Source organism: Podarcis erhardii (assembly GCF_964252035.2).
Source record: "Podarcis erhardii genome assembly, chromosome: 11".
In the NCBI taxonomy this organism is placed as follows: Eukaryota; Metazoa; Chordata; class Lepidosauria; order Squamata; family Lacertidae; genus Podarcis; species Podarcis erhardii.
In genome coordinates, this window is record NC_138501.1 from 38,540,910 (window position 1) to 38,568,853 (window position 27,944).

General features: G+C 43.3%; 1 protein-coding gene across 1 annotated transcript in view; it reads left to right on the plus strand.

Moving 5' to 3' along the window:
* The window catches only part of HCN1 (hyperpolarization activated cyclic nucleotide gated potassium channel 1), a 186,043-nt gene extending 158,697 nt beyond the window's left edge, over positions 1–27,346 (plus strand). The window contains exons 6-8 of the mRNA XM_081881422.1: positions 1,909–2,149; positions 19,108–19,272; positions 24,727–27,346. Of these exons, the coding sequence (XP_081737548.1) occupies positions 1,909–2,149; positions 19,108–19,272; positions 24,727–25,559 (1,239 nt within the window). The 3' untranslated portion in view covers positions 25,560–27,346. The remainder of the gene's footprint in view (positions 1–1,908; positions 2,150–19,107; positions 19,273–24,726) is intronic.
* Positions 27,347–27,944: the final 598 nt, after the last annotated feature.

Here is a 27,944-nt window from a genome sequence, read left to right on the forward strand (position 1 = left end):
AGTCTCAAAACATCTGGAGGGCCGAGTTTGAGAGAACCTGGGTTAGAGTGTGGTGCTGAAAATGCCAATGTTGTAGGTTTGACCCCTGTATGGGACAGTTGCATAGTCCCGCATTGCAGGGGGTTGGATTAGATGCTCGCCAGGGTCCCTTCCAACTCTACAATTCTATGATTCTATGACTCTTACCTTTGTACGGTAGGCTACATTCCATTCATACAGAAGGCAGAGGCTTCTACCATCCACGTATACACACCTCTCCACCCACCACCAAAGCAAACAAGAGACATTCATAAGGCTGAAGGACACAGGCAAAATCTCCTGAAGGACAGGAGCAGGGCTGGTGAGGGCCGTGGTCTTGGGAGAGTTCTGAGGACAGAAGAACATAAGAAGAAACTGTTGGATCAGGTCAAAGGCCCCTCTAGCCCAGCGTTCTGTTCTCACAGTGGCCAACCAGATGCTATGGGAAACCTGCAAGTAGGATTTGAGCACAAGAACACTCTCCCCTCCCCAGCAAATGGCATTCAGTAGCATTGTTGCCTCTCACTGTGGAGGCAGGACATAGTCATCATGGCTAGTAGCCATCAATTCAATCTGATTTGTTAGCAGTATGCAATAGTTTGCATGGGGATTTTTAATAATTCATGGATTCCATATTTTTGGGTGTATTTCTCTATCACTTTCCTACCTGCAAAAAAAGTCTGTTTCCTTTTTCCTTTTTTATTTTAATGTGGATTTGTTGTCCTGGGGCAGCAGACTGCATTAATCCACTTCAATTCCACAAACATTGATTTCTGGGTATGTGCTTGAATCACTCCCACAAAAAAAACTGGCAGTCTGGAAGTGCCCCAAAATGGAATGAAGGAATGAAGATTCCCAACCTGGAACTATTAGAAATCCACACATTCAGCAGTTCCTCTGGTTTCTGTGCTGTCACCAGAAATTCCATGTACCTTTTATAGCATGTCCTTTTCTTTCATAAATGAAATTTGGGAGTCTCAGGAAACTGGCATCCAGTGCCACATCCTGTGGTTTTCAGAATCATGACAAACACATTATCCTTGACCTTCCTTATCCAAGCGGCAGGGATGTGAAAGAAGCATTATTTGGAACAATTTGTTTTGTCTTCATTTTCCATATTAGATGTCTTCAGCATGAGTGGCATGCCTCGTCCCTTGTTGGCAACTCCATGTCCTCAACTCCATGCATTTTGGGCTTAGAATGACTTGATTCCTGTTCTGCTTTTCCCTTTCATACCACTATGCCTTTTTAGCTCTGTTCTGTAGGCAAAAGGACTAAATTGACTGAAGTCCCACTGCTCCCACTTAACCAGCTTGTGGGATGCAGCCATCATCATAATTTAATCACTCCCCAGACTGCTTCTATCTTCTATCCACACAGTGGTAATTGCTAAGGTAATATTTGCTGCTTGTTTGATGCAGTTTTTTAAAAGAGAGAGAGAGTTTGCAGAGGTGACAAAATCCTGTTGGTCCTCCTGCCTTTTTTCTGGACAACTTGCTTGTTTGGATCGGCAATTATTTTTTTGAAAAGATTTTCATTAAAGTTGCTGCATTGAAATAAGTGTGCCTGCACATACACAGTCCAGGAAGTACTTCTGGGCAAATCTGAATCAACAAGGCATGCACAAAAGCACATATTTGCTCCTAACACAGCTGCCACTCGTTTCTGTTGGGTGTACACAGAAGACACTCCTAATGAATCATTGTGTTTTTAACTTCAACTTCTTCCTTGCCAGTCAAGTAGCTGTGTGTATATAGTTTTGTGGTGCTAGATGTCTGAACTAGATTGCCTCTTGATCTTGCCACATGTCTTTCTCACTTTTCCATTTAATTTCCTTCCATCTGAACATGCCTTTGTGATGACCCCAATTATTTTTCCTCCCATTTTTAGGAGATTGTCAACTTTAACTGCCGGAAGCTTGTCGCCACAATGCCTCTCTTTGCAAATGCTGACCCAAATTTTGTAACGGCTATGCTGAGCAAGCTGCGGTTTGAGGTGTTCCAGCCTGGAGATTACATTATCCGAGAAGGGGCTGTGGGGAAAAAGATGTATTTCATTCAACATGGGGTTGCCGGTGTTATCACTAAATCCAGTAAAGAGATGAAGTTGACAGATGGCTCTTACTTTGGAGGTGAGTACAAAGGAAATGCATGCCTTGAGGTTTATATATAGAGGGAGTGAATACAGATTAAACCCTTTGGATTCAGGAAGGTTATGAAGACAACATAGCACATCTGTTGGGTATATTTTCTCTTCCTTCCTTGAGGATTGTGGCAACAGGATACAGTAACTCATCTGAAAGCTTTCTACTGCACTCATTGCTAAATTGCCAAGAAGGATGGCCTGTGTCCTGATTTGCTAGTTCACTCACACTTCCACAGCATTTTGATTGCTCATTGGTTAATGGTTCACAGAAAAATGTTTAAGTTAATACTGTATAAAAACATTGTGTTTTGGGGGGATAGTGGTTGATACGAAATGACTGGTTGTGGTCTTCAAAAATGATTGCTTGATGCTGCCGTCATTGACAAATGCATGCGTGAACTCACTATGATGCTGTTTATATGCAGTCACAGAGCAAATGGATGTCTATTTGGCACAAAAAGAAACATGGCAGGACCTACATTGGGTTATTTCCAACTGTATTTTGTGTACCACTGGAACATGCACAATGGCACTTCTTCTCAATCCCCAGGAAGCTCTCCATGTCCTCTGATCTGCTCTATAATGTTGGGGGGACTCTCTGGAGCAGATTTGGGAGCTGAAGGGGCTTAAGAGGGAAGAGAAGAAAGGGAAGCTCCATTGCACAAGTATAATTCTGCCCATGTGATGTTCAGTACAACCAATTGGCTTCTTCATGATTGTTTGTATGCAGTGACCATACTTAATGTTGCATATGCTGGTGCGTGGCAGCAAGGACAGTGGATCTGGAAGCTCCTCAGAGCAGTAGGGAAAGATGTCTTACAAGTATTGCTGTTCTTTAGATAGTACTTTTGGCGGTCTCCTACGTCAACATGGTAATAACTTCTTGAGGCGGGGAGAGAGAGAGCAATCTTGCAGCAACTTCTCTTTCAGTTTGATTATACTTAGGATTAATGACAAATAAATGTTTTCCGTGCCTTAGGAGAGACTAGGTGTGCAAAGATTCAATTAGCATAATATTATTTTGCATGGAAATAGCTTTAATCTTTGAATGCTTTCATTTTTATTAAACCTGAGAGATAGGCTTGCCATTTCCTGTCAAGTCTCCTATCCATTTGTGTTTATGAGTTTCAATAGCTTCTAACTAAGAGAATGGAGCAATATAACTTATCTAGCACACGCACGCATTATCAATTTTGATAATGAATCTGTTAAGTGTACAGTGGTACCTCGAGTTACAAATGCCTCAGGTTACAGATTCTTGAGGTTACAAACTCCGCTAATCCGAAGTAGTACCTCTGGTTGAGAACTTTGCCCCAGGATGAGAATGGAAATTGTGTGCCGGCAGCACAGCAGCAGCAGCAAGAGGCCCCATTAGCAAAAGCACGCCTCTAGTTAAGAACAGAACAAATTAAGTTCATAACTAGAGGTACCACTGTATGTTTCATTTTTAACTCACACAATATTAGCCTTCCTTAGAGCATAATCTCCTACATGGTGCCCATTCTAGTTTTGACCCCATCGTCTTCCCTGCTGAATTCTACAAGGGCAACACTGAGGCTGTGGGAGGAAGAAACTGATAGTCAGTCAAGGAGCTGTCAGGCGAATACAAATCATTCATAGAGCAGGAAAGAACTCGAGACATGGAATGCAATTAGCTTTTATTCACAGAAAGTAAACAACACAGCAGAGTCCCTGTGGCTCATCTCACCTAGCTTGAAGACCATTGCTGGAACTGACCACTGACTCCGCCTTCCCCCTCTAGCCTCTCACTCCTGATCCCTCCCAAGCAGCCGCAGACTGCGGCGAGGGAGTGGACTTCTTCTCTGTGCCTGTCCTGCTTGGCCCGTTGCTCAGCAATGTCCTGGACTCTCCTCGAGCGGAGGGTGTCAGAGGGGGAGGAGAGCCAGCAGGACTGGGACTGTCCAGCTCCTGAGCAGCAGGGGCAACCTCTGACCCCTCCCTGTCTGAGTCGGCACTCACACTGAGACTCTCTGCCTCAAAGCCTGCCCTGAAAGGGCCTCCTTCTTCTGACGCCCCCTCCCTCCCTGATCACTCAGCCCTCCTGCATCTAGCATCTCCCAGCTTGTCCCTTCTTGCGAACTGGTCCCCTGTGTCCTACCATCACTGTCCTGGGTCTAGGTCGTCGTCTTCTGTTTCATCCCTGGGGGGCTCTTGTGCCGGCAATGCCCACTACCATTCCTCATGCAGCCAGTCCCTGACAGCCACACTCTGAGCTGGTTGTAAGGAAGAAGGCAGATAGGTGAGGCCAGCTGAGTTTAGTGGGACAGCGCCCCATGTGCTCTAATAGACCAGCTTCTCCCGCTTGGGATTCTGAGTGTCTTCACCACTAGAGATGTCAAATTAGCATAGTGCAGGTAGTACAATAAGCACAGCTTATCTTAGTCACCATAGTGACTGTTTAGGAATGGATCAGTCTGTTGTTACCTTGTATGCATTTGGACTCTGCCTTGTTTTTTTAGCCCATTTACAAATTTCACTGTGCCTCCTTCTCTCTCTCTCTCTCTCAATTTGTGTATGTGTTTATTTGTACAGCGCCATCTATGAAGATGGCACTTTGCAAAGAATAGCTTTGACAGGTCGCTACCCTGAGGGGATTACAATCTAAAAATAGACACAAAGGAAACCTGAGGGAAAGGAAAGGGCCATAGAGGCCGGAATAAACAAAGGGAGGATATGTCATTATTTCAGTTACATATACTTCAGTTAGTTATACCTAAAGTAGTGAAATATATATGTATATTTGGGCCGGGGGGCAGGCGGGGTGTGTGTGTCTTCCTTTGACAACTTTGTATCTGATGGAAGTGCATTCTAGTGCATGGACTGCAATATATGCTGCAATATATTTGTTTGCTTTGTCTTTTTTTAATGGATTGTGTTTTGTTTTTGCGATAAAGAGCCATTTTCCATTTACTTCCTGCTAGTTGAAATGCCCAACACATGAATACAAGCCTATCCCTCTGCATTTAATAACTGAAAGACACGTAACTATAGCAATGTTGATTTGGAATTCAGCGGAACAGCAGTCTTGCCAGCAGGTCAGCAACAGGCCCTGGTCCCCCCCCACCCACCCACAAGTATAGAGTGCTTTCGGATAAATACTGCAATTGTTTCATTTTGTTCCCCGCTGTGTGTTATTTGCTGCTGAATCCCCTCATTGCTTCTTCAGCCCACACTAGATGTGACATGCAGTCTCATGTATCCTTCACCTGACTATTTTTTAATTTAAAAAACCCCCAAAGCAGCCTTGGGGAGGGTTGTTGCTAATCCTTTCCCCATAGCTATTTTTCTGTTAAAAATCACCCCACTTCCTCCCTCCCTCTCTAGCTTCTCCCCATATAGGGGGAAGCAGATGAAGAAAGAGACTCTTATAACAGAAAACCCAACAAAGCAGGTTTTATATGTTATACAGTCTGCATACATGACTACAGTCTGCATGCAGTGTAGGTCAGTCTTTCCCATATCCTGGACCCAAACTGTTTGGGGCTTTGAACATAGGAAGGGACATAGGAAACTTCCTCATTCCAAGCCAGATTATTTGCTTACTTGTTTGTTTTTGTTTTTGTTTTATAACTTCTTCATTGATACTTATTCGTAGCTATACAAAAATACGAACCCATTACAAAATATCTTTTTTTTTAATATAATAGACTAAGAAAACCAGATACTTAGTTGGAAAAAGAACAAAGTCAGAAAGAAGAAAAGGCAAGAAAAAGAGAAACCCACTCTCTCTCTCTCTCTCACACACACACACACACAAAAAGAAAGAAAGAGAGAAGGGGAGAGAAAAGGGAAAGAAAGGGAAATAAAGGGGGGAAAACTAAAAAAAAAAAAAAACCAAAATGAGCAAAAGGGTCATTTGTTGATCTAGCTTAATATTGCCCACACGGACTGGCAGCAGCTCTCCAGAGTTTCTGGCAGGGGACATCTCCAGCTGTAGTTGGAGATGCTGGGGATTGCACCAGGGAGCTTCCACATACAGAGCAGGTTTTCTGCCGCTGCGCTACAGCCCTTCTCCATTATCGGCATGATAACTAGCCCCTGGGAAGCCAGTGCAATTGTTAAAGTACTGGTGCCATGAAGTCAGAATATGGGGCTGTTGCATTCAGTACCAAGTAAAACCTCTAGGCACGTTCAAGAGCAGCGCCATGTAATGTGTGTTGGATAAACTAATCTCAAAATGACAAGATCATCCTTATCTACTTAAGGGCAAAACTGGGCCAAAGAGCCTTACCAGAGAACACACCTGTTCCTTCAGGAGAAGTACAATATTTTGAGCATCCCCACCGAGTTGGGCCTTCCTTTTTACCACCAGTATTTCCATCTTACATAAAACGCTTGTTGGATGTTTAGGATTGCAGGTTTTTTAATCTGAATACATCTGCATGCACCTTTCCAATCTAGCTAAGATGTCTGGTTTCTGTGTACAAGATTCCATTGCAGGATCAGGGCCCAGTGTATTGTAAAAGTCCACGGTGTTTGCTTATCCATACAGAAATACATAGCTAAATGATAAAGGAAGAATGAGCTATGTCTTTTAATCCATGAATGTAGCCTGCCCCCAGCCACAATGACTCAAGTCCCAATAGACATCTCCTCTTCTCTAATCTTGGACCATGCTATAAAAGGAACAAACCTCTTGCACTGCACACTTTCATCATTATTCTTAAGGGATCATGCAGTTGGTCAAGCCTTTCCTATATGTGACTTGCTAGTTGACGGGTAACCCTTCTCCTATCCAGACTTGCTAATTGATGATCATCCGATCTTTTCTAAGTTCAATGTATGTCTGTACAAAGACTACCTAATTGCAGCTGGTTACACTAGACAGGGTGGTATGTATTGAGTTTCCCGACAACAACAGCTAATTTCTGGTTAGCTTAAAATGGGTGCTAATCTATCACAATGTTTACTAAGTTACATCCTGTTGCAGGAAGCAATCTGTTGGCAAAACTACCGGGTGAAATTTCAGACTTGGCTGGCAGTTAGGCATGGCATTAATGTCTTTCTTGAATCCCATGATTCAGAACTGCATCAAATCCTTCACTTTGGATTTTTAATTTTATTTTTTTTAAGAAACAAGCCTGGTGGGTGCAGGAAAATAGAAAACCAAATCAGAACACATTAAGCCCTTTATGCCATTGAGGTCACTGGGAATCTTGCTTCCCCTGTAAAATGCCTTCCTCCCTCCAAACAGATGTGAACAGTGCTGTCAAAATGATATTTTCCATTGTCCCTGGAACTTCTCACAGTCTTCATTGCATGCAGTACACTAGAGCAGGGGTGGCGAACCTCTGCTCAGAGGTCGAATGTGGTCTTCCATTCCTCTCACCAGCCCTTGGTACATTCCCACATGGTGCTCCAGGCCTGACCTGTACCTTCAAGGATTCCCCCCCCCCCGCCATGAACTGTGATAATACCTTTCTTGGTTTGAGAGATGAAGGTATGTGGAAACCTCTGGCCTTTGCATGGCTAGAATGCAGCCTGCTGTACAAAGCTAAGAGTCACACTCATTGCTCTGCCTGCCTTGGCCTCTGGCCTCACTCTCCACTTGCACGCAGCCTCCAGAAAGTTGCCTGCGAGGAAATGCAACAATCTCAGGCTGAAAAAGTTCTCTATCCCAGTGTTAGAGGCAGAGAGCAGGAGACAGAATCACCATCTAAGTAGCAAGAAAGACACATGGGTGGGAGATGGAGTTTGGAGGTGTGTGTGTTGATAGCATCGGTGGCTGACTTTGGGGTCTAAAATTTCATCAGTGCCCTGTGCAATGCCAAAATTCAGTGCGCCCTCACCTCTTGTACTCCATTCTAAATAACAGTCGCAGCATCTCCAAGGCTCTGCGCCCTCCCCTAAATCCATCTCTGATAGCAGAGGAGCAGGAGTTCTCAATTTCTATTAAAATCCGAGCCAGAGCAGATCTTTTAGAGCCTCAATTCTCACCTCATATTTAAGCCAAGTATTCCAAGCCAAAAACATTCTTATTTACACAACAAGAAAAATGAAACTGTGCAACACCTGTAATCTCAGAAGTCTCCCTGAACACAGACCACTATTCATTATGTGATTACCTGATTTGTGACCCAACTATTGTTAATTGTCTTTAGGATGTTATCCTCTGTGATATTTTAAAGGATCCTTACACCAAAGTTTGAGGAACGTTTTGTTTTTGTTTTTGTTTTTGTTTTGTTTTGTTTGTTTTGTTTTTACAGTGCAGTTGAGGTAGACACATTAAGTAGATAAGAATTATGTTTGGATAAACAATGGAGTTAAGAAGTAAAAGAGCATAAATGCAACGTTTAAAGAATCCTTTGCACCAGGGATACCTTCCATCTTAATAGACATCATAATGACTTTCCATTAAATATTTCCGATCTTGATGCATGGATGGCTCACTGAGAAGGCTGTGTGATTAATTTTAAACAACGATGCATGTAAATTGCTTCCCTTTCTTTCCAGCTAATTTAAATGGTGTGCTGTTTTAGAGTTCATTCAGTATGAGCTTTCAGTTTCTGCTGTATCCCCTCACCCCAGTGCACACACACTGCTCTGGATAGCGCAAGTATTTAAGAAGAACTTGTTCCTGGTCGCTTCCTAACCTTCTACTTCCTATGGGTGGGCAAATGGATACTTTGGGTCATTGAACCTACATCTGTACTTAATAAAGTTTAGCTCCTGCTGCTTGTTCAATTTCTAATGACAGTTACATCTGAGGGGATGTACTTAAATTAACACCAGAGCAGTGAGTTGGTTTGGTGGTGGTGGTGTTTTAAAAAAGAGCCAAAATGCTATAGTTTCAAGTACATTTTTGTACATGCACATTGGGGCAAGAATGCTCACACAAGCTGTGTGCACCCATCACATCAGATTTCAGCTTTACCAACAGTGCAATCCTATACAAGCAGTGGTCAGTCCTACGCAGGTCTGGGGGAAAAAAGTAGTAAGCCTATTTTGCAAGATTTAGGGATTTGGGGAGAAGAGGGGATGAATTGACATTGACAAAGCTAAACTAGTGTAAAATCCAACTATTTGTGTAGATGGCTGGAATTGTATACTGTAATTTTGGAACATTTTCCATACATAAAGGCAATGGAAGTTGGTGCATCTGCATGAATGGACAGTCCCACCAGCCTCAACCTGCCACCACCTGTCTACCTTCCTCCTTAAAACCAGTCAGTGGGATGGCACTGACTGCCATCTCCTTCCTTCTCCTTCTCCTCCATCTCAGTGGGATTCAGTAGGATTCAGTGCCCTTGTGGGATTCAGCAGGGAGGAGGACGGGGACAAAACTTGAATAGCAAATGGATAATAGTTGAATTTTGGATTTTTAATGTATTTCTAAAATAAGACTGGACACTGCAAGCTCCAGACTGTTTAAGCCAACCTACAGGCAAAATAATTCCCTCTCCCTTCAAAGGAAGGGTTTGTGAATTATTACAGTTTTGCTTCCATAACTGTATTGCCTGGGTGTGAGTTGCTGACTAGGCAAAAGAGCCAAGTTTAAGCATTTTGCTATTGCTTGCAGTATATCAGGGCACCAGCACTCCTCTTTTTGTATTATCTTTAATGTTTTTATTGTGTATGCATGATTTCTGACAGTAATGTAGCCATATCAGAACAGGATATTGCCTTTCAGTCTGTTTAGGTTGCTGAAGACTTTGACCTATCTGCTTATGGAGTTCTTCCCTGGTTTAGAGGAGCAGCTATCTGTGTTTTCTAGATCAGTACTGTAAAATTATGAACTGGGAAGCAGTGTTACATTGCATTATGTACGAGAAAATCCCTTTTAATTAGGCTCTGTGTACTCTGATGTCACCACATCATAACGCATAAGATTAGTGAAAACAAATTCAGCATTGCCTTGTTCTTTGTAATGCAGTCTGCCATTCTGTGCTTCCTTTGCACAGTTATGTATTTTTACACTTTGCCATACTGCAAAAATGGATATGATGAAAGCTGTGAACCACCATGTTAACTTTAAGCACATTATATTTTGGCTGTGTGTTTCATTTTGTTTGAAATGTTGGTCATTTTAAACCACTGCTCGGTCATATGAAACACATTGGATGTCTTTGCTGCCCTTTCATGACTCCACAAATCTGCTGCCTGAGGTGGCCAGCTCACTCTGCCTAATGGTAGGGTTGGCCCTGGTGGCTCACCTCCATGAGGATAAAACAAGGACACCTTATGTGCTACCATGGGCAATACAAACAATATAAAGCTGTTGCACTTAAGTCCTGCTTGCGGGGTTCTCATGGGCATCTGCTTGGCTACTGTGAGAACAGGAAGCTGGGCTAGATGGGCTTTTGGCCTGATTCAGCAGGACTGTTCCTTTTATATATATACTGTATTTTCTGGCGTATAAGAATACTTTTTAACCCAGGAAAATCTTCTCAAAAGTCGGGGGTCGTCTTATACGCCGGCTACAGCAGCAGCTCCTGCAGCAACTCCCCACCAAAGGACGAAACAACAGCAAATTAAATCAGAAGGCACCAAGCTCTCTAGATGAAGCAGAAATACACTTGAAAATTGGCCCCAGAAGCCCCCCCCAATCACCAGCAACAGAATGACCCTAACTGCTCCCGGTAGTAGACCACGTGGTCCAAAATGGCAGCCTCGCGTTGCCCCAGCAACTAGACATGTCGCCGCTGCCTTAGCCCAAGCAGCCCCCGCAGTAAAAGAAAAGGAAAGGCTCACAACAAAGGCAGGGAACCAACAACAGCATTAAGCGCACCCCCAGCCACTGGGAAGTGGAGCAGATTTCCAAGCCGAACTGGAGACTGGGTTTTTTAAAAAAAATTGTGTGTGTTGGAAGAGGGGTAGTCTTATACAGCGAGTATACCCCAAACTCTATTTTAACTGGAAAAGTTGGGGGTTGTCCTATACGCCCAGTCGTCTTATACACCAGAAAATATGGTATATTATTGTGGGAAACAGAATTCTGGACTAGACGGAGCACTGGTCTGCTCCACATGGGCTCTTGCTCTCCCTTTCTAACGTTGATGGGTACAAATCTTAAGATTTATGAGCAAACAGAGCTGAGAACTGGTGACAGATGCTGGAGTCCGAAGCTGCATTTCTCTGTAAGGGAGAAGGATGTGCGTATTAGAAAAGTGATTGACTGAATCCTCCAGCCATTTACTTAGTGTGAGTGGAAATCCGTTTGCTTGGAGTTCTCGAGGAGTCTTTAATCCATAATGAAATGGAGGGTCGTAAGAATTATCAATAAATGATTTCAACATCAGTAGAATTTAATAATTTCTTAGATTCCCTCCTCCCACCACAAAGAACTTATAGCTTGACCAATGAACCCCACAGCCAATGGGAAGCAAGACTGGGCTGTTTGATAGATAGACCTGGCTGAGTCCTCTTCTTCCTTTGCCTGCTGAAAACTACCATATGGCCTAGATAAACAGCTTGCCCGTTTAGACAGCAACATAATATGCCTGGTACATGATGAAACACCCACTCCCTGCTGAGAAATTAAAGCTGAAGTCAGCTTTCCTCAGCTGGAAGGATATAATTCATTACAGCCTATAATTTGAATTCTGCACCAGATGACAGAAAAGGCCTGGGTTCGCTTGGAGGAGGCAGGACAATAAATACATACCTTCCCGCAGAAAAATGTATAGCAGTCTGGCCAATCCATATAGAAGCATAGAGTTGGAAGGGAACCCGAGGGTCATCTAATTCAACCCCCTGCAATGCAGGAATATGGAATAAAATACAACTACACCCTATCTTTCATTTATATCCTGCCTTTATTCTAATGAGATCAGAGCAGTCTACGTAGTCTTTACCCTACTTTGATCTTACAGCAACCCTGTTAGATAGGTAACTCCATGAGTTTAATATCTGAGGGGGGGGTGGAATCTGGATCTTTCCAGTCCTAGTCCAGCCACCACACCACAGCAGCTCTGTAACACCCAAGAGGGAGGGGAAAACAAAAAAGAATTGTCTGTGCCATTATGTATTGGTAAGCTTTGCGATGATCTGTGACAAACAGATTTGAGAGCTCAGGTGTTCCTTAAATATCATTATGGAGTAATTGCCAGTTGCATGGACTGAGCTGGCATTCATAGAGTGTCTTTGGCTGATATGACCACTAGGACCAGGGCTGATGGACATTCAATATGTTTCTCCTTATACAAAGCTTTAAAATTAATAGCTCCATGCACCCTTTTAGTTCTTCATTTGTGCTTGTGCCGTAACTGTGGTCTTTTAACAAAGGGCAGCATATAAATTTTATAATAAAGAAATAAACGGAATTACAGGTTTTGTAAGGGTGATGTCTGTTGGCTTAGCAGTGGAGGCTGGTCCATAAAGGCCCTACCAACCCCAATCTGTTCTCTGCTAGCCCCCATTGGCCTGCCTTCTTACTTGGAACTAGTCTAAGGGATGGTGCTCCTTCTTGTTAGTTTCAGTATTGCCCTTGCCATACTCAATATAGAGGAAGATGGGGACATAACTTGAATTAGTTTCTGCACCTCAGATTTCTGTTCATGATTTGTAGATGCCTCTCTAGAAGTCCTACCCTCTTACTGAAAGCCTTGAGACAGGCTTAGCTGAACGCTAATTCTACATTCCAAAGGCATTACGACTGAATTTGCTTTGGAGATATGTGACGCCATCTGTTTTAGGGGCAGCACGAATCATGACTCCCCCCCCCCTTTTAATTAAACCTCTAATTGTCATTATGCAGTTTGGCCTGAGGAAATAAACTGATGCTTTTTAGCATTGCCTTGCTGCCTTCAGATGGTTCTCTTCCCATTAGGAAAGTGATCAACCTTCTTGTTTTTTAAAAGCAGTTTTCATGGGAGGAGTTGTTCATAAAGACCAAGTAACTTAAAAAATAAGTAAATCTGCCGTTGAATGATGCTAGTGCATAATTTTTAATTGGGGCTTAGCTAAATTTTTGTGTCTTTCAGTTTTAATGTCAGGTGTTGCGTTTAGTGTCAGGTGTTCAGCAAAGGAGTATCTTGAATGAAACAGCTAAGTAAATCATGTGAACACAAAAAACAGAGCGGTGAAAATGCAGAGAGGGAGAGAGAGAAAGGGCACCAAGAGACTGCATTCCTAAGATAGTTCACAGAACATCTAACAGGAGCCACTGGCAGGCCACTGTGCAGTCCCTGCAATTTGTAAGACCAATGTCATCAAGTTCTATCCCACCCAACTGAGATGAAATGCAAGCCAAAATGTATTCCATCCATATACTCTGAATCTTTCTTCCCCCATCCTAGTCCGTGTTATCTATAAGCCAGGTAGGTGGTGTACCAGTCCGATAGTCATGTGCCCTACTTTACAGTCCTCTGCTTGGAGAGCTCTGTTTAAAGGAATCTTCTCTATAAAGACTCATAAGAATCATAGAATCATAGAATTGTAGAGTTGGAAGGGACCACAAGGGTCATCTAGTCCAGCCTCCTGCAATGCAGGAATCTTTTGCCCACCGTGGGGCTCAAACCCACGACCCTGTGATTAAGAACCTCATGCTCCACCAGCTGAGCTACCTGGGCCCTTGAAGTTGCCTATCAACAACTAGCAGGCTGAGCAGCCACAAGTATCACCAGATCACAGCCTTCCCCGCTGCAGTGAGATATATTTCTATTTAACTTAGAACCATCATTTCTAAATTTGCATTTATACATGTAATCCAGCATACGTACATGTTGGGTTTTTTTTTTAAAAAAAAAATCTCTGTCCTCATTTGTCCTCTCTTTTGGTGATGTTATCAGTGTCCATCCTATTTGCCATTTGCATGGACTGAGCTGGCGTTCATAGAGTGTCTCGCAGGGCTGTGTCTCAGTTCTAGCTCAGTTGGGAAGCTCTGTTAAGTATTGTGTGACACCCTCCTTTCCAGGCCTCAAGAGCTTCCCTGAGCTGCACCTTCTGGGCTGGCTCACAACCACACAGTTTTCTGGAACCTTTTAAAAAAGAAACTACCCTTGGTTCTTTCCTCCTGCTTCCTTCTGGCGTACAGGACTTGGATGAGAAATAGACATAGTGCCAGGTGGGCAATTGAGAGCACAAATGCACACACAAACAGAAGTGTATTCCCACAATCACAAAACAAAACAAAATAGCAAAAGCTTGGCTCAAATTTTAATGAGAGTTGCATAGTTGATCTTTTAATTGGGCCAGGATAAAAAAAGAAAGCTGGAAATACAGTCATACCTTGGGTTACAGCCACTTCAGGTTGCGTCTTTTCGGGTTGCGGACTGCCGAAACCCGAAAGTACAGGAACAGGTTACTTCCGGGTTTCAGCGGTCGCACATGTGCAGAAGCGCTAAATCGCAACCCGCACATGCGCAGACGCGGGTTGTGAACGCTGTGGGTTGCGAATGTGCATCCCAGACGGATCACATTTGCAACCCCAGCATCCGCTGTATAATCAAAATAATACAGACCTAGAGGTCTAGGTAACCTAGTCATTTTCCTGGCTAGTCCTCTTCACTCAGGATGTACCAGACCTTGTGTAAACACAGAAATCATCTGCCTTATACTAAGTCTATGTAGCTTAGTATGGTCTGCATGGACTGGCAGTGGTAAGATTCTTTCTGTCCTGCCTGGAGATTCCCGGGGATTGAACCTGGAAGCTTCTACATGCAAGCAGATGCTCTACCAGTGAGCTGTGATCCTCCTCCTTTAATTCTGCAGACCTTTAATTCTGAAGTAGCTATAAAAGAGCAGGTGAGGCACGAAATGCAACACAAGACTCAAAAACCAATCCGTCAGGCATGAATCACTGTAGTAAATTACAGTTCTCTGTGCAGCACAATAAGCACCAGTTGGATGAAAGTCAGATATGCTTCAGTTTAACATGGGGAATTCCAATACATCTCTCTTTAAAATATTCCCCCTTCCAAATGAAAGAATGAACTCAGAATGCAGAGATAAGGGCAAAATAAGAGACTGAGGGGAAAATATTTTACATACCTTCTGAGAACTTTCTGCTAGCATGCTAAAATAGCATTGTAAAATTGTCCTAACTGGGATAATGATTAGTAGGCAAAACTGAAATGAAATGAAGGCAGCTCAGAGAAGGTGTGTGATTAAATAGCGACAATATTTATTAGTTACACAGCATATTTTAAAAATCAGGTGTTCTAACTAAATTTTAAACAAAAAACTCTGCTCTCCAGTCTTGTAAGGGGAAAAAAAGACATTTAAAAAGTGGTGCAACGAAATTGAAAGAATGGCCTCTTTAAATGATAAAGCGTGTTCTCACTAAAGGAGAACACGTGTTGCGGATGGGGCCAGGCAAAGCACCCCGTAGTTGCCAGGCAGGATAGATTGAAGGGGCCTGGCTTGGATTGGTGGTTGGTGTTGCTGGGGTAAATTTGATGTTGCCAATTTGGGGGTGGGAACAGAGGTTATTTAAACAAGGTTCACAGCAAGCTGCTTTCTCTTTCGCTGTGGGCACTGGATCACCCGCCCTCCCTCCCTTTTGGGCTTGTGCTTTGACCTTGCTATGCCTGTCATGGGGTCGTCCGCCTTGGTGTGGTGGCTGGTAGGAATTTTTCCATTTGGCTGATTAGTGTGTGCCATTTGGATTTTGCCTACTGCGTAGCAAATCGTCACAACTTGTAAGGTTGGCGGTTAGGCATTGGTTTAAATTGGTTGGTGGAGAGGTATGGATTGGCTGGGCCTTCCCCTCCAATGCTGCTGCTGCACGGGAATTCCGTTAAAGGAATTCAGGGGCTTACCATCCTTTCATCCAAACCCCTGGAATCGGGTTTGGGCCGCATAAGCCCCTGGGAGCATGCAGGGAGAAGCTGAGGGTCTGTGCCGCAGTTCCAGTTATCCCTGATCTTGTTCCTCCACAGTGGCTTTCACTGGAATCCGGGAGTCAGTGCTGTCCCCCAAGGGGGGGGGGGACAGATAGTCATAACCAATGCCTAAGCAACCACTCACAATTTGTATGTTTAATAAAGTTGTGGCCAAAATTATGCCAAAAACCTTAAACAAAATTTATGAGTGATGTGTGAGTTATTGGGGTAGGGGTGCATCTGTGGGCCCTCCTGCTCATTCTGCTGAAGGGAACCCTACACTCCACCCCAAAAGCACCTTTGACTCACCAGATGTTATTGGACCTCCATCAGCCCCTGCCAGCACAGCCATTGGTCAGGAATCCTGGAAGAATATCTAGAGGACCATAGGCTCCCCATACTTTCATTGGACTTTCATTGGACCTAAAATGTAACATAATGGATCATCTAAATATTTAAGATAATTTTATGTTTCTCATTTGAATCTTCTGTCTCGTCTAGCATTCACACTCATTGCTTATTTTTATTTATTTCTAAGTATTAATATACAACAAAATCATAAAATATCTAGTTGGTGTACAACATTTAAACATTAAACACCGTTGAAAACGATATGGACAATCATTAAGGTGATTGGCTAATCAAAAATACACACAGGTGTCCTGCTTTCAGAATGCTCGTTATCCACAAATTCGTGTGTGTGTGTGTGTGTGTGTGTGAGAGAGAGAGAGAGAGAGAGAGAGAAATTCACCCCAATTGGTTTTTGGTTTTTTTAAGAACCATGCAATGGCTTTTACTAAGCTGTCAGATAAGATTGATGAGAGTTCCTCCTCATTTAAATCTCTCCTACGATACGCCTGAATTTTCCGCTAGGATTTATAAATGAAGCCAATCAGATTCTGTCTCTGGGTGGTTTAAAGGTCAATTGTGGTTATATGGATTGGGCCCATAGGAAGAGGGCAAGCGAATTGGTGAGCCCTCTGAAAGCCACCAAGGTCCCACAAAAACCTGGAGCTGGCGCTGATGCCAACAGACACACCCAAGGAATCTCTGGATTTTTTTCAACCACCCACTAATCACAATTCCAGCCACATATTGTGCTCCCAGAGTAGCCAGTCCCAGAAGATAACACCATCTATTTTGCATTATAACACCATCTATTTTGCAGGTATAATGTCACTCTGTTGTCAGGGGCAAGATCAACTCCTTAGCGATCACAGAATTTTGGCCAGTTTATCATCTTGCTTGACAAGAGTCCCTCCAATATTATTTCAACTGAGCGTGTGTGGGTGTTTTCAAGCATTGTGTGTTCCACCTGGACAAAGGGGTTTAGAAGCAATTGTATCCCCCTATCAGGAACACAGCTCAAGGATATAGGATTGCTCTGTTAGCCATATACAGTAGCTATTTTAGTTAACCACTTCCAGGATATCAATTGCTTGTGATTTAACTTTTTTGGGGGATCAAACTTTTAAGAGGTTTCATAGGAAAGTGGAAAGATTTCTATATGAATTCCAGAAGTTCCCTTCCTCTCTTGCAATGTCCCCCCCCCCCCGAACCAGAGGGTGGCCATTAATATCACACAGAATTATATTGGTCCCGTGGGATCAAGTTTCCTGCAAGAAATGGCACAGGGCTCATGAGCCATGGTTCTTCACAGCACTGTTTCAGTTGCAGGGATTCCCAAAGTGATAGTAAATGATAACCTCAAGTTAATTTAGTGTGATCCTCATATTAACGATTCACAAAATGATATATATATCCTCTTTCACTCTGTTGATGAAGCTGCATGCACAGGGACATATTAATAAACTGTTCTAAGCAGGGTTTGCCTCTACCAGAGCCTCTACCAATGTGGCAGCGCGGTTCCAATTTTGAAAATTTCATTTGGATGCCATCTCTAGCTAATAATGCGATTGCTAGCATTTGGGAATGTCTCTGTATTGCTAACTGAATCCTTATTTTTAATATACAGTAAGTATGCTAATCACAACTGGGTCCAGCTTTGCAAATACTGAAAATGTGTGTCCTTTGGAGGGAGATGTGGTGGGTGTCCATCTTTGGAACACAGTGGCTCCTAATTTCCCTCCTACAAATGGAATGGAGGGAGAGGGCTTCTCCTCCTGCCTTGCAGTCATGCTGCAACCTTGAAATCTGCTGCTGGGGGTTGGGGAAACCTTGAGAATAGTGTGGGAAATGGTGCTAGCAGGAAGAGGGAGTTTGAGGAAATAAGGGAGGGAGGAAATAAGCCTCCCTTCAATGAGTTACGTCCCAAGGCAATAGAATCACAAGGGCAACACATGAGGGAGACACACATTTCTCCATTCCCCCACCCCAGAGCAATGAAGCCTGGGGCAAAAGCACCTGTGTCCCATCTCCCAACACGTTGTTCATGTGTATGGAGCACATGAAGAGGTGTGTGATTGGTGGGGCAGACCCTTGAGGGAGGGAGCATGTTAGCTTCCTTTATGACAACGCAAGGAGGGCAGTGACAAAAGGAACATCCACCTAGAGCAGCAAAATAGGCTGAGCGCAGTATGGGATCTGCATCTACTGAGAGAGGTTGGTAAGAAAAAAGCTTGGAGCCTTCTGATTTAGTGCAGGTACTAAATATCTTGATTTCCATGCAGGCATTTTATTTTATCAAAATGTTGCACTTTGCTGTTTCAATACAAGGGTATGGATAGGGAAGATGTTGATCGACTACAACTCCCATCATCCCTGAGCATTGGGCCTGGCTGGTTGGGGCTGGTGGGAACTGGAGTCCAACAACGTCTGAAGGGCCACACATTCCTAGCCCTGTTCTGGGGTAAAAATATATAATGTCTTTATACAGGCAACCCGGTTGCTTTCTGGGTCATCATGCATGATGGCCCATTTTACCTGCTTTTCCAGCCACTTTTGGGTAGTCACAATGTGTGGTTGTGCATCAACTGGACATGTGTAAATTGGTCGTTGCCTAGATTGAAATGGCAGGAAATAAACCTAACGAAATGAGCCAGAGTGAAGAGGCACGAGGTGCTTACAAAACAGCAGGAAATATTGGAGATGAGTTTGAATTGCTGTTGTCCTCCCCACCTCTGCCGCTCACTCATCAGTTACCTTTTGAAACCATTTCATCTCTTTTCCTTCCTGTGTTTTGTTCTTTCCTTTATCCCAGAAATCTGCCTTTTGACCAAGGGCCGCCGCACCGCCAGTGTGAGAGCCGACACGTACTGCCGCCTGTATTCTCTCTCTGTGGACAACTTCAACGAGGTTCTGGAGGAATACCCCATGATGAGAAGAGCCTTTGAAACAGTAGCCATTGACAGGCTGGATAGGATAGGTATGTTTTTGGTGTTTTTCCCCCCTTTTCTGTTCATATAGCACCAGCCACAGAAGTATTTGTCTTTTAGGTCAAGAAAACTAAAACATTGTGCTCTACTAACATGGTGGTATCTTTCAAGGTATGGAGGGATAAATAACTACAGTAAATAAATGCAAAAATAAGGGCCAACCCAAGATATTTTGCTGCCTGAGGACAAGATGGCTTCCCCATACACTGCACCTGAGGGGAGCAGAAGTTAGTTTGCTTAGTGGGGTAAAGGCAGACTGTGTGGCACACGCACAAACACACCTCTGTCCTCTTCGCACTTCGTTATCGCTCCCCAACTTCCCAGCCTGTGCTGTCTGAGGCAGATGCCTCTCTCTGCCAAATAATAGGGCCAGCCCAATAATGATAACCCTTTGAAGAAGACTGGGCATGATAGCGTGTGTATATATGTGTGAGGAGGAGGGAAGGAAGCAAAGCCACACTTTTCTGCATGTTAAAAGCTCCCCATCCCCAGGACTGTTTTGGCTGCCATACCCTGGAACAGAGCCTCTGAAGCTCCAAGGTAGGGTCAGAAGAGGAATCCACCAAACTCAGATTTCCAAGCAGGCACTACTGATTCAAGCTGGGCAGATCATGACTCAAATCAGATCATGGGTTCACTTCAGAATCCACTGTTCTGAGGGCCCCTCTATGAAGCAGTCCAAGAGGTTGCAGTGTGGTCTCCATTCCTCCAAAATTTATTTCTTTCCACATAGTCTGGAGTGGCTAGCATTTGCTGCTGCTTGTTGCTGTATACCGTGAGTACAATACAGCAAGTCCCCTAGGGAGCAATGGGACCTAATGACATTCTGTTGCTTTCAGAAGGAATTATAAGGAAGTTTTCATGGCTGCCACCATGTAAACACAAATGGTGGTGGATTACCTGTTTTTAAAGTTTAAAAGAAAGAAGTATATTTTAGATCAATGGAGCACCCTTGGAAGTACTTTTAAAAAAACCACCTTTGTGTTTCCTTGTGGATTTTTAATAATTTTCCCTTTAAAAATCCACATGGAAATGGGATGGACTTAGTTCTGTCCCCATGGAGAACTGATGTGGACCAGACTTTAATGGGTCCATCCATCCCTACTCCAGGGCGACATGAATTACTACTTTGTTCAACGTTGCTTAGTTTGCATACTCCAGTTTGCACAAATGAGTCATCCGTTGTAATGGGTGAAATAGGAGAAACCTGCAGCTCTCTGCATCTGCAGTGCCTGCACCCCCCCCCCTAGTCCTGTGGTACATGGCTCTCCCCACATGTTTGCATGTTGCAGTGGAAACATGAAAACAAGGAAGGGCAGCTCACTTGCTTTCAGATCTTCTTGTGACATATAAAAGAGTCTTGCTGAATCTTAACCATTTGAGTTTTTGCAGAATCTCTAAAACATTTTGCAAAGGCAAGAGTAGCATGCAAGAAGCATTGGAGACACTAGGAGAGGTAAGGGTGAGAATAAGGAAGGTACAATCTTTTGCATGACTCCAGATATATGCAGAGTTGGTGCCAGGCCCACAGCAAAATGTAGCAAGTACCAAAGTCTGGGGGCCACACCACTGTCCCACAGAGCTCTGAGAGCAGCCTTTCACGTATTTAAGACCCAATTAATTTAAGGCTTTATATGTCAAAATTAAGACCTTGAATTGGGCCCAGAAGCAAATAGCTACCTAGTGCCGTTCTCTCAATATGAGTTCTGTTGGCCATTCCAGTCTGGTTGCTGCATTCTGTACAAGCTGCAGTGTCCGAGTCTCTCTCCTCCCCACCCCCGTGCATTGCAATAGTCCAGTCTGGAGGTTACCAGAGCTTGGGTCACTGTTGCCGAGTCATTTCTCTCCAGGAAAGGTCGTAGCTGGCGAACTAGCTGTAGCTGGAAGTTGGTGCTCCGAGGCCACCTCGAATGACAATGCTGGATCCAGGAGCACCCCCAAACTATGAACCTGCCCTTTCCCAGGGGAGAGCAACCCTAGGACAGGACACCTCTCCACTTCCCGGACTCAAGAACTCGGCACACAATACCTCCATCTTGGCTGGATTCAATTTCCATTTATTGGCGCCCATCCACACCATAACCACCTCTAGGCTCTGGTCCAGAACTCAACAGCTTCTGATTCAGATGGAACAGAGAGATAGAGCTGGGTGCCATCAGCATACTGATGACATCTCACTTCAAATCCCCTGATGAAATCTCCCAGGAGCTTCATATAGATGTCAGACAACATGGGTGACAAGATGGAGCCCTGTAGGACACCACAGGTCAATTCCCATGGCGCCGAACAGTGGCTCCCAATTGTCACCGCTGGACACAGCCCCATAGGTAGGAGCAGAATCACTGCAATGCAGTGCAGCGCATGCTAAGTTTTATGAGAGTGTCATGATTATTCTGCTGTCTTTTGCCATTCTTATTGTTTTTCCGTTCCTTTTATACACCACTTTGATTCCTTTTAATAGTAAAGTGGCTTATAAATGTTTTAAATTAAGAGCCACGGGTACTGCAGAGAAGTGGCCAAAATCAAATATTAATACTTTTAAAACCTAAAAAAAATAAATGCAGCCCACTATCCCATTCCATTCCATTAAATGGCCATGTTGATTTATGAATAAGAGATGTGTTGCTATAAAAGAGAAAGTGTGAGTGAAATTTAAGTAATCCGAGGCTCTCACATATCCCCTGAGAATCTAAGTTTGGAAGTCATGCTTATTATTGTTTATTAATCATGTATAGAGGCTGTCAGCAGCATTCTTGGGAAAGGTCATTATTGCACAGATAGTGAGGGGGGGGGGGTTCTCTGAGTCTGTGAGCCAAAATGATAGGACCATATTTGTGTATGGCTTGGATTTAGTGAATTATGGCTGAGCCTAGTGAATACAGTATCAAAGCTGTTTTTAAGTTGGCAAACATGGCAGTCATGTGCAGTACGTCGCCTACAGAGATTTGTCAGAAATATTCTTCAAACCACCACAGACCAGCAGCATGGAGACAATCAGCCAGGCCAAATGTTGAGCTGGAAATTCCCCATTTCGCTATCCTCAAATTATCCATATGATCACCGAGGTTCATAGACATGTACCAACCCCCCCTCCACCTGTAGGAATTATTATTAGTATTATCATTTATTACAATTGGTGGGCTACTTCTTTTTTATATAACAAAAAGTAACCCAAAGCAACTTACAAAAATAGCACAAAGGTTGAAATGCATATAAAAACCAAAACAAACTGAAAACCCTAAAACACTGCATTCTTGGCAGTGGAATGCCCTCCCTTCAGATGTTAAGCAGATAAAGAACTACACAACTTTTAGAAGACATCTGAAGGCAGCCCTGTATAGGGAAGTTTTTAATGTTTGATGTTTTATATGTGCTGGAAGCCGCCCAGAGTGGCTGGGGCAACCCGGCCAGATGGGCAGGGTATAAATAATAAAATTATTATTAATTATCATTACTAAAAAGGCAGGTCTAACGCATCCCAGCTGCTGAAAGGAGGCCACAAAAATCGAAAACCCTCCAGTTTAAGGGATGAAAGCCTAGGTAAACAGAAATATTTTTTTCCAGTGGTGGCGCCAGGAATGCCTCCCTGGGGAGAGCATTTCATAAGCAGGGCTCATTCTCATGTTGCCAGCCTCCGAACCACCCTTGAAGGGGGCATGGAGAGAAGGCCCTCAGGTGCTGAGGGTATCTTCAGTTTCCAAAGCAGTGTTGTTTATTCAAACTGCAGATTAATTCAGGCGATTGCTGCAAATGCATTCAAATGTATGAGATTTTGCTCTGCTGTTTAGACTGAAGCTGTAGGGCGTTGTTTCAAGAGTCATGCAAGTTGTTTCTGAGGCCTGTAGACTTACTTTGGGGGCAGTGGATGATATAGATCTCACGTTCCACAGCACCCAAACCAAGTATAGTCAGTTTGCATGCAGTGACTTGTGTTACACAACCAGGTACTACATAATATCCCCTGAGTTCATATTAGTTCACAGCCATTTGGAAAGATTACTACTCTCAATCTGGTGGTCACTACTTAAGCAATGTTTAATAATTAGTTCCAGGAAATGTGTTAAATGGACACATGTATTTATAACTTACATAACACATTGGGCATTTCAAAAATTAGGGCAGCTCAACAAGGAGAGGGAGAGAGAGAAAGAGAGAGAGACTCTTTTAACACAACCTAGTTACTTCATTTCCTTTCCTTTCCACTGCTGGCAACCTGTCATGATTGGATTGCAAAGTATATTTGCACGTTAAGAGTCAAACCAGTCCCCACAATAATAGGAGTAAAATGCAGAAGTATTAGCAGGCATTAGCCGTTATTGTTAACAAATAGTAAAATGCTCATCACGATGGTGGTCAGTGTGTTAAGTGGTTTTTTGGGGGAAGGGATTGCTAACCACGGCTCATAGGATACTGCAAATCCATGCAAATATTCATGCAACATTTCATAGGATGCTGAGCAAATCAGACGTTGGCATTGTTTGGATTTTGGTGCACCATTTTTATTTCAGCAAACATTTCCGGAACATTCTTTTTTATCTGGCCACTTTTAATACTCTGCTTTATTTTATGATGTATGTTGTTTTGTATTTTATTTTGTTGTAAGTTTCTTAGAGATTTATGGTTGTAGGTGATCCATAAGTAAGTGTCTGCTCGCCATGTGCAAAATTGGCTGTGCATTCATGCTCACTTGTGCACACACAAACACAAACCCTTGTCAGCGAGGGCAAGGCAGGTTTTTGCTTTCATTTCATGTGCATCATGCCTGTGATTAGTAGTATTATGAACAGCATCATCGACTTATTAATTTCCTTGTAAACAGCCATCTTAAGGAAATTGACACATAAGATAATTAAAAGCAGTTAACATAGTGTCTTTATATGCACTATGGGGCACGGCACTGTCATCACAGCAGTGACCCATGTTCCTTAAAAGTGGGGATTAATGACTATTAGACATGGACATCTGTGTTAGGAGGCAGCACGCCACTGAATCATAGTTTCTGGGAAGGAAAGGCAAGAGGAGTCTATTGCCTTCCTGCTATGTTTGTGGGTTTCCCAGGAACCTGAACTATAGAAGTGAACGGTTGCAACTTCCTATGGGGGAAAGTGAAAGGATGTAATGGAAGACACGAGTGGGAAGGGACCTAACCTGCCCTGTAGTGATGATCCCAGTTACTCTAGCATCTGAGAATTGTGTTTATTCCCATTTTGGATAGCCTCATCAATCTGCCTGATCATCCCCTATGTTATTTTTCTTATAGTGTGACGTAATCTGAGGAATATAAAAAAAGAATGTGACTGATTTTAAGTCTTTTGGCTATTTTAACCATTTCCCTTATTGCCTTGATGCAAGAAACAGACAGCTAGATAGATATGGTATGATCTGACAGGTCACCAGAGAGATGCTAATTTGCATGCTATGTTGTGTCCGTTTCGCCCACAAAGGAAAGAAGAATTCGCTTCTGCTGCAAAAATTCCAAAAAGATCTCAATACTGGTGTCTTCAACAACCAGGAGAGCGAAATTTTGAAACAGATAGTGAAACACGACCGGGAGATGGTGCAGGCAGTCGGGCCGGCAAATCTGCAGCAAATGCCAGCACTGAATTCGAGTCCTTTGACCACTGCCCCCTCGATGCAGATGAGGACTCAATCCCCGCCTGTGTATTCTGTGATGAGCCTGAATTCTCCAACGCCGAGCACACAGACGCCTCAGCAAGCTGCCGTTTTCTCCCCCTGCTCCTACCCTTCCGCAGTCTGCAGCCCACCGGTACAAAGCCCTCTAGCCGGCCGAACTTTTCAGTATGCAACGCCCACAGCTTCACAGTTGTCGCTGCTGCAGCAGCAACAGCAACAGCAGCAACTGCAGCAACAGCAACAGCAGCAGCAAATGCCTAGTGGGTCGCAGAAGAGTGAAGTCCACAAGAGTACGCAAGCTCTTCACAATGCTAGTCTGACAAGAGAGGTGAGACCCCTCTCTGCCTCACAGCCTTCATTACCCCATGAGGTTTCCACTATGATTTCTAGACCTCACCCGACAGTGGGAGAATCTTTAGCCTCCATTCCACAGCCCGTCTCCGGTTTCCAAAGCACAGGCATCCAGGCTGGGAGCAAAGGCACTGTCCCCCAAAGAGTGGCCCTCTTCCGCCAGATGTCTTCAGGAGCAATTCCACCTACGCGAGGGCCCACGCCACCAGCTGCCACTCTGCAAAGGGATTCTTCCGCAGTCTTAAGCACGGAACTAGAGGGCGATAAACCGCGGTTTGCTTCAAACTTATGATTCATGCAGACTTCGAATAAGCGGAGACTGACATAAAACTGAGATCACTCCCAGGATTTCCAATAGATCCCAGCTGTCTACAATGAAAAGGAGCACTTTGGACAAACTGAACTCTTGAATGTATGGAGAGAGACAAAGAGACAGATGGACATCAGAGAGAGAGAGAGAGAGAGAGAGAGAGAGAGAGAGAGAGAGAGAGAGAGAGAAGAGAAATCCAAAATGGCCTCTCATGTCTTCCTTTCTTAGAAATTGTTAAAATGAGTCTAAAAACAGTGGTTGTAATGTTATTTATTTTTAACCTGGTTAGAAATATGAAGAGATTTCCTGTTTTTATTCTACATTAAAAGGCAGTATTATTAATTCCAGGAACTAAGCCACACAGAAATAATAATAACAATAATACTAATAAAAATCCATACATAATGCACCCATTAGCTTTGAATTCGCAAACAGTAGTTTTTAACTTTTCTTAAACAAAAATAATTGAGAGACATTTCCCATTTTAGAGGTCCAGATTACTTTTTGGTGCTTTTACATTCAGGTTTTCGATTGAAGGATCAATGAAATTCTTCCTGTCTACAGAAAAAGGTCTAGCAGTACTGCTTGCTTTGGATGAAATCTAACCTCAGAATCATTCTCCTCTTTCTGAAAGCTGGGTGGACTTCTATCTTCATATTGGGGGGTAAAATTAGTGGAGACTCATTAATCTTACTGTAAATAACTTTTTAGACCCAAATAACAACAACAACAACAAAAATAGCTCCTGTGTGGTGTACCATTGCAAAGTATTTGTTTAGAAATTTAGTTTGCAACTCTTCACGCCAAAATATAAAAAAATTAAATTTTACGAAATATAAAATGCAACACAGCTGTAATGCAATGGCTTGAGACCTACAATGCTCCTTTTACATGCAGTGTTTTTATGCAAAATTATATGCTTGATCCTGCTCTGTGTATTTCACCAATACCATCACCTATTTCTTCATTGCCCTAGGTGGTATCTGAAAATATTCCACGCATGCCTGGATTCTTATTTTTTTTAGCAGTAAACAAAAAAAAAAAAAAGAACAACAAAAGTACCCTGCACCCCGGTACAACTCATCGCTTCAGTCAGCCGTTTTAGGGAAAAGCCCAAATGTGTCTTTTTAAAACTTGGAAAATGATCAATGTGAATGGATGGTTTCTGCATTTCATTTCCTATAATGCTGACTTCAAATCTGTAGTTAATAACTAAAAGTGAATTTGTTTTGATTTTTTGAATGAATTATTTTGTCAATCACTGCTTCGGTTAGGCTTTCAGGTGTGTTCTCTGTCCTCACTGTAGTTCTGTAGTTGACTGTGACGATATTTTACAAACAAGAAATAAGTATACTATAGCATCCTGTTTGTTTGGGAATGCACGACTTGCTCAGTGTGTACTATAATAATTTGGACATCATATTCTACTATGGCATGTATTGTCAACCGTAGAAATGAGGTTAATTTTTTCTTCTTCTAATGTCTGCACAAAAGGGAGGGAGTCATTAACAGAAGGCAGGGTTAAAGCATACGGTTTTGTAAACCTTTTCTTTCCTTTGCTTCCGTTCTCAAGTTAACATACGACTTACAAGTGCTTCCAGAGGGAGGATTTTCCAGCTGATTCAGGCCCCAGTCAAATGTTGCCTACCGTGCTTGTCGCACTGGAGATGGGTTTGCTAGCATGAAACATAACAGTACACTTTTCTCTTATTGTGTGGAACAGAAGCTGCAGACATTCCTGCAACTGTAGCTCAGTGGTTCAGCATCTTCTGTCTGGCATCTCCAGACAGGAGTAGGATTGTCCCACATCTGAAATGAAGATTTAGAGAGCTGCTGCCAGCCATACTCAGCTAAATAGACCAACAGTCTGATTCACAATAAGACAGAACCTATGTTCCTGCTGGGAGCAGCTGTCCTGGCATGGTGAACATCATGTTGCTGTAAGTAATATGTAAATCAGGGCTTGATGTGTTGCTGCCTCCTCATATAAGCTATGCTAGAAAACTCTGTCGATCCTTTCTGATCCAGGTAGTAGACTGGGAGCTACAAAGTTCAGCATATATAAGAATCTGATAGAGCACCTGTTGCAAGCAAATCCCTTGTTCCTTTTCCCCGGGACATTCTTTCCTTCTGATGTGATCCTCCATCTCAGAAGCAGACATGGAGGAAATTGTACAAGACCTGTGTCACCCTCCTCACAAAGGAAGCCCCTTAGCAAATTGATAGTGCCTGGGGAGGGCCACGGTTAAGCTGACCATGCCGTAACTGAACGGCGGTGCAAACAACACTGCCCATCCCTTCAGCCCAAAATGGGTAACGCCTGGTAAGAGAAACTGCCCATTAGTACTGACATCACTGAGCAGTGGA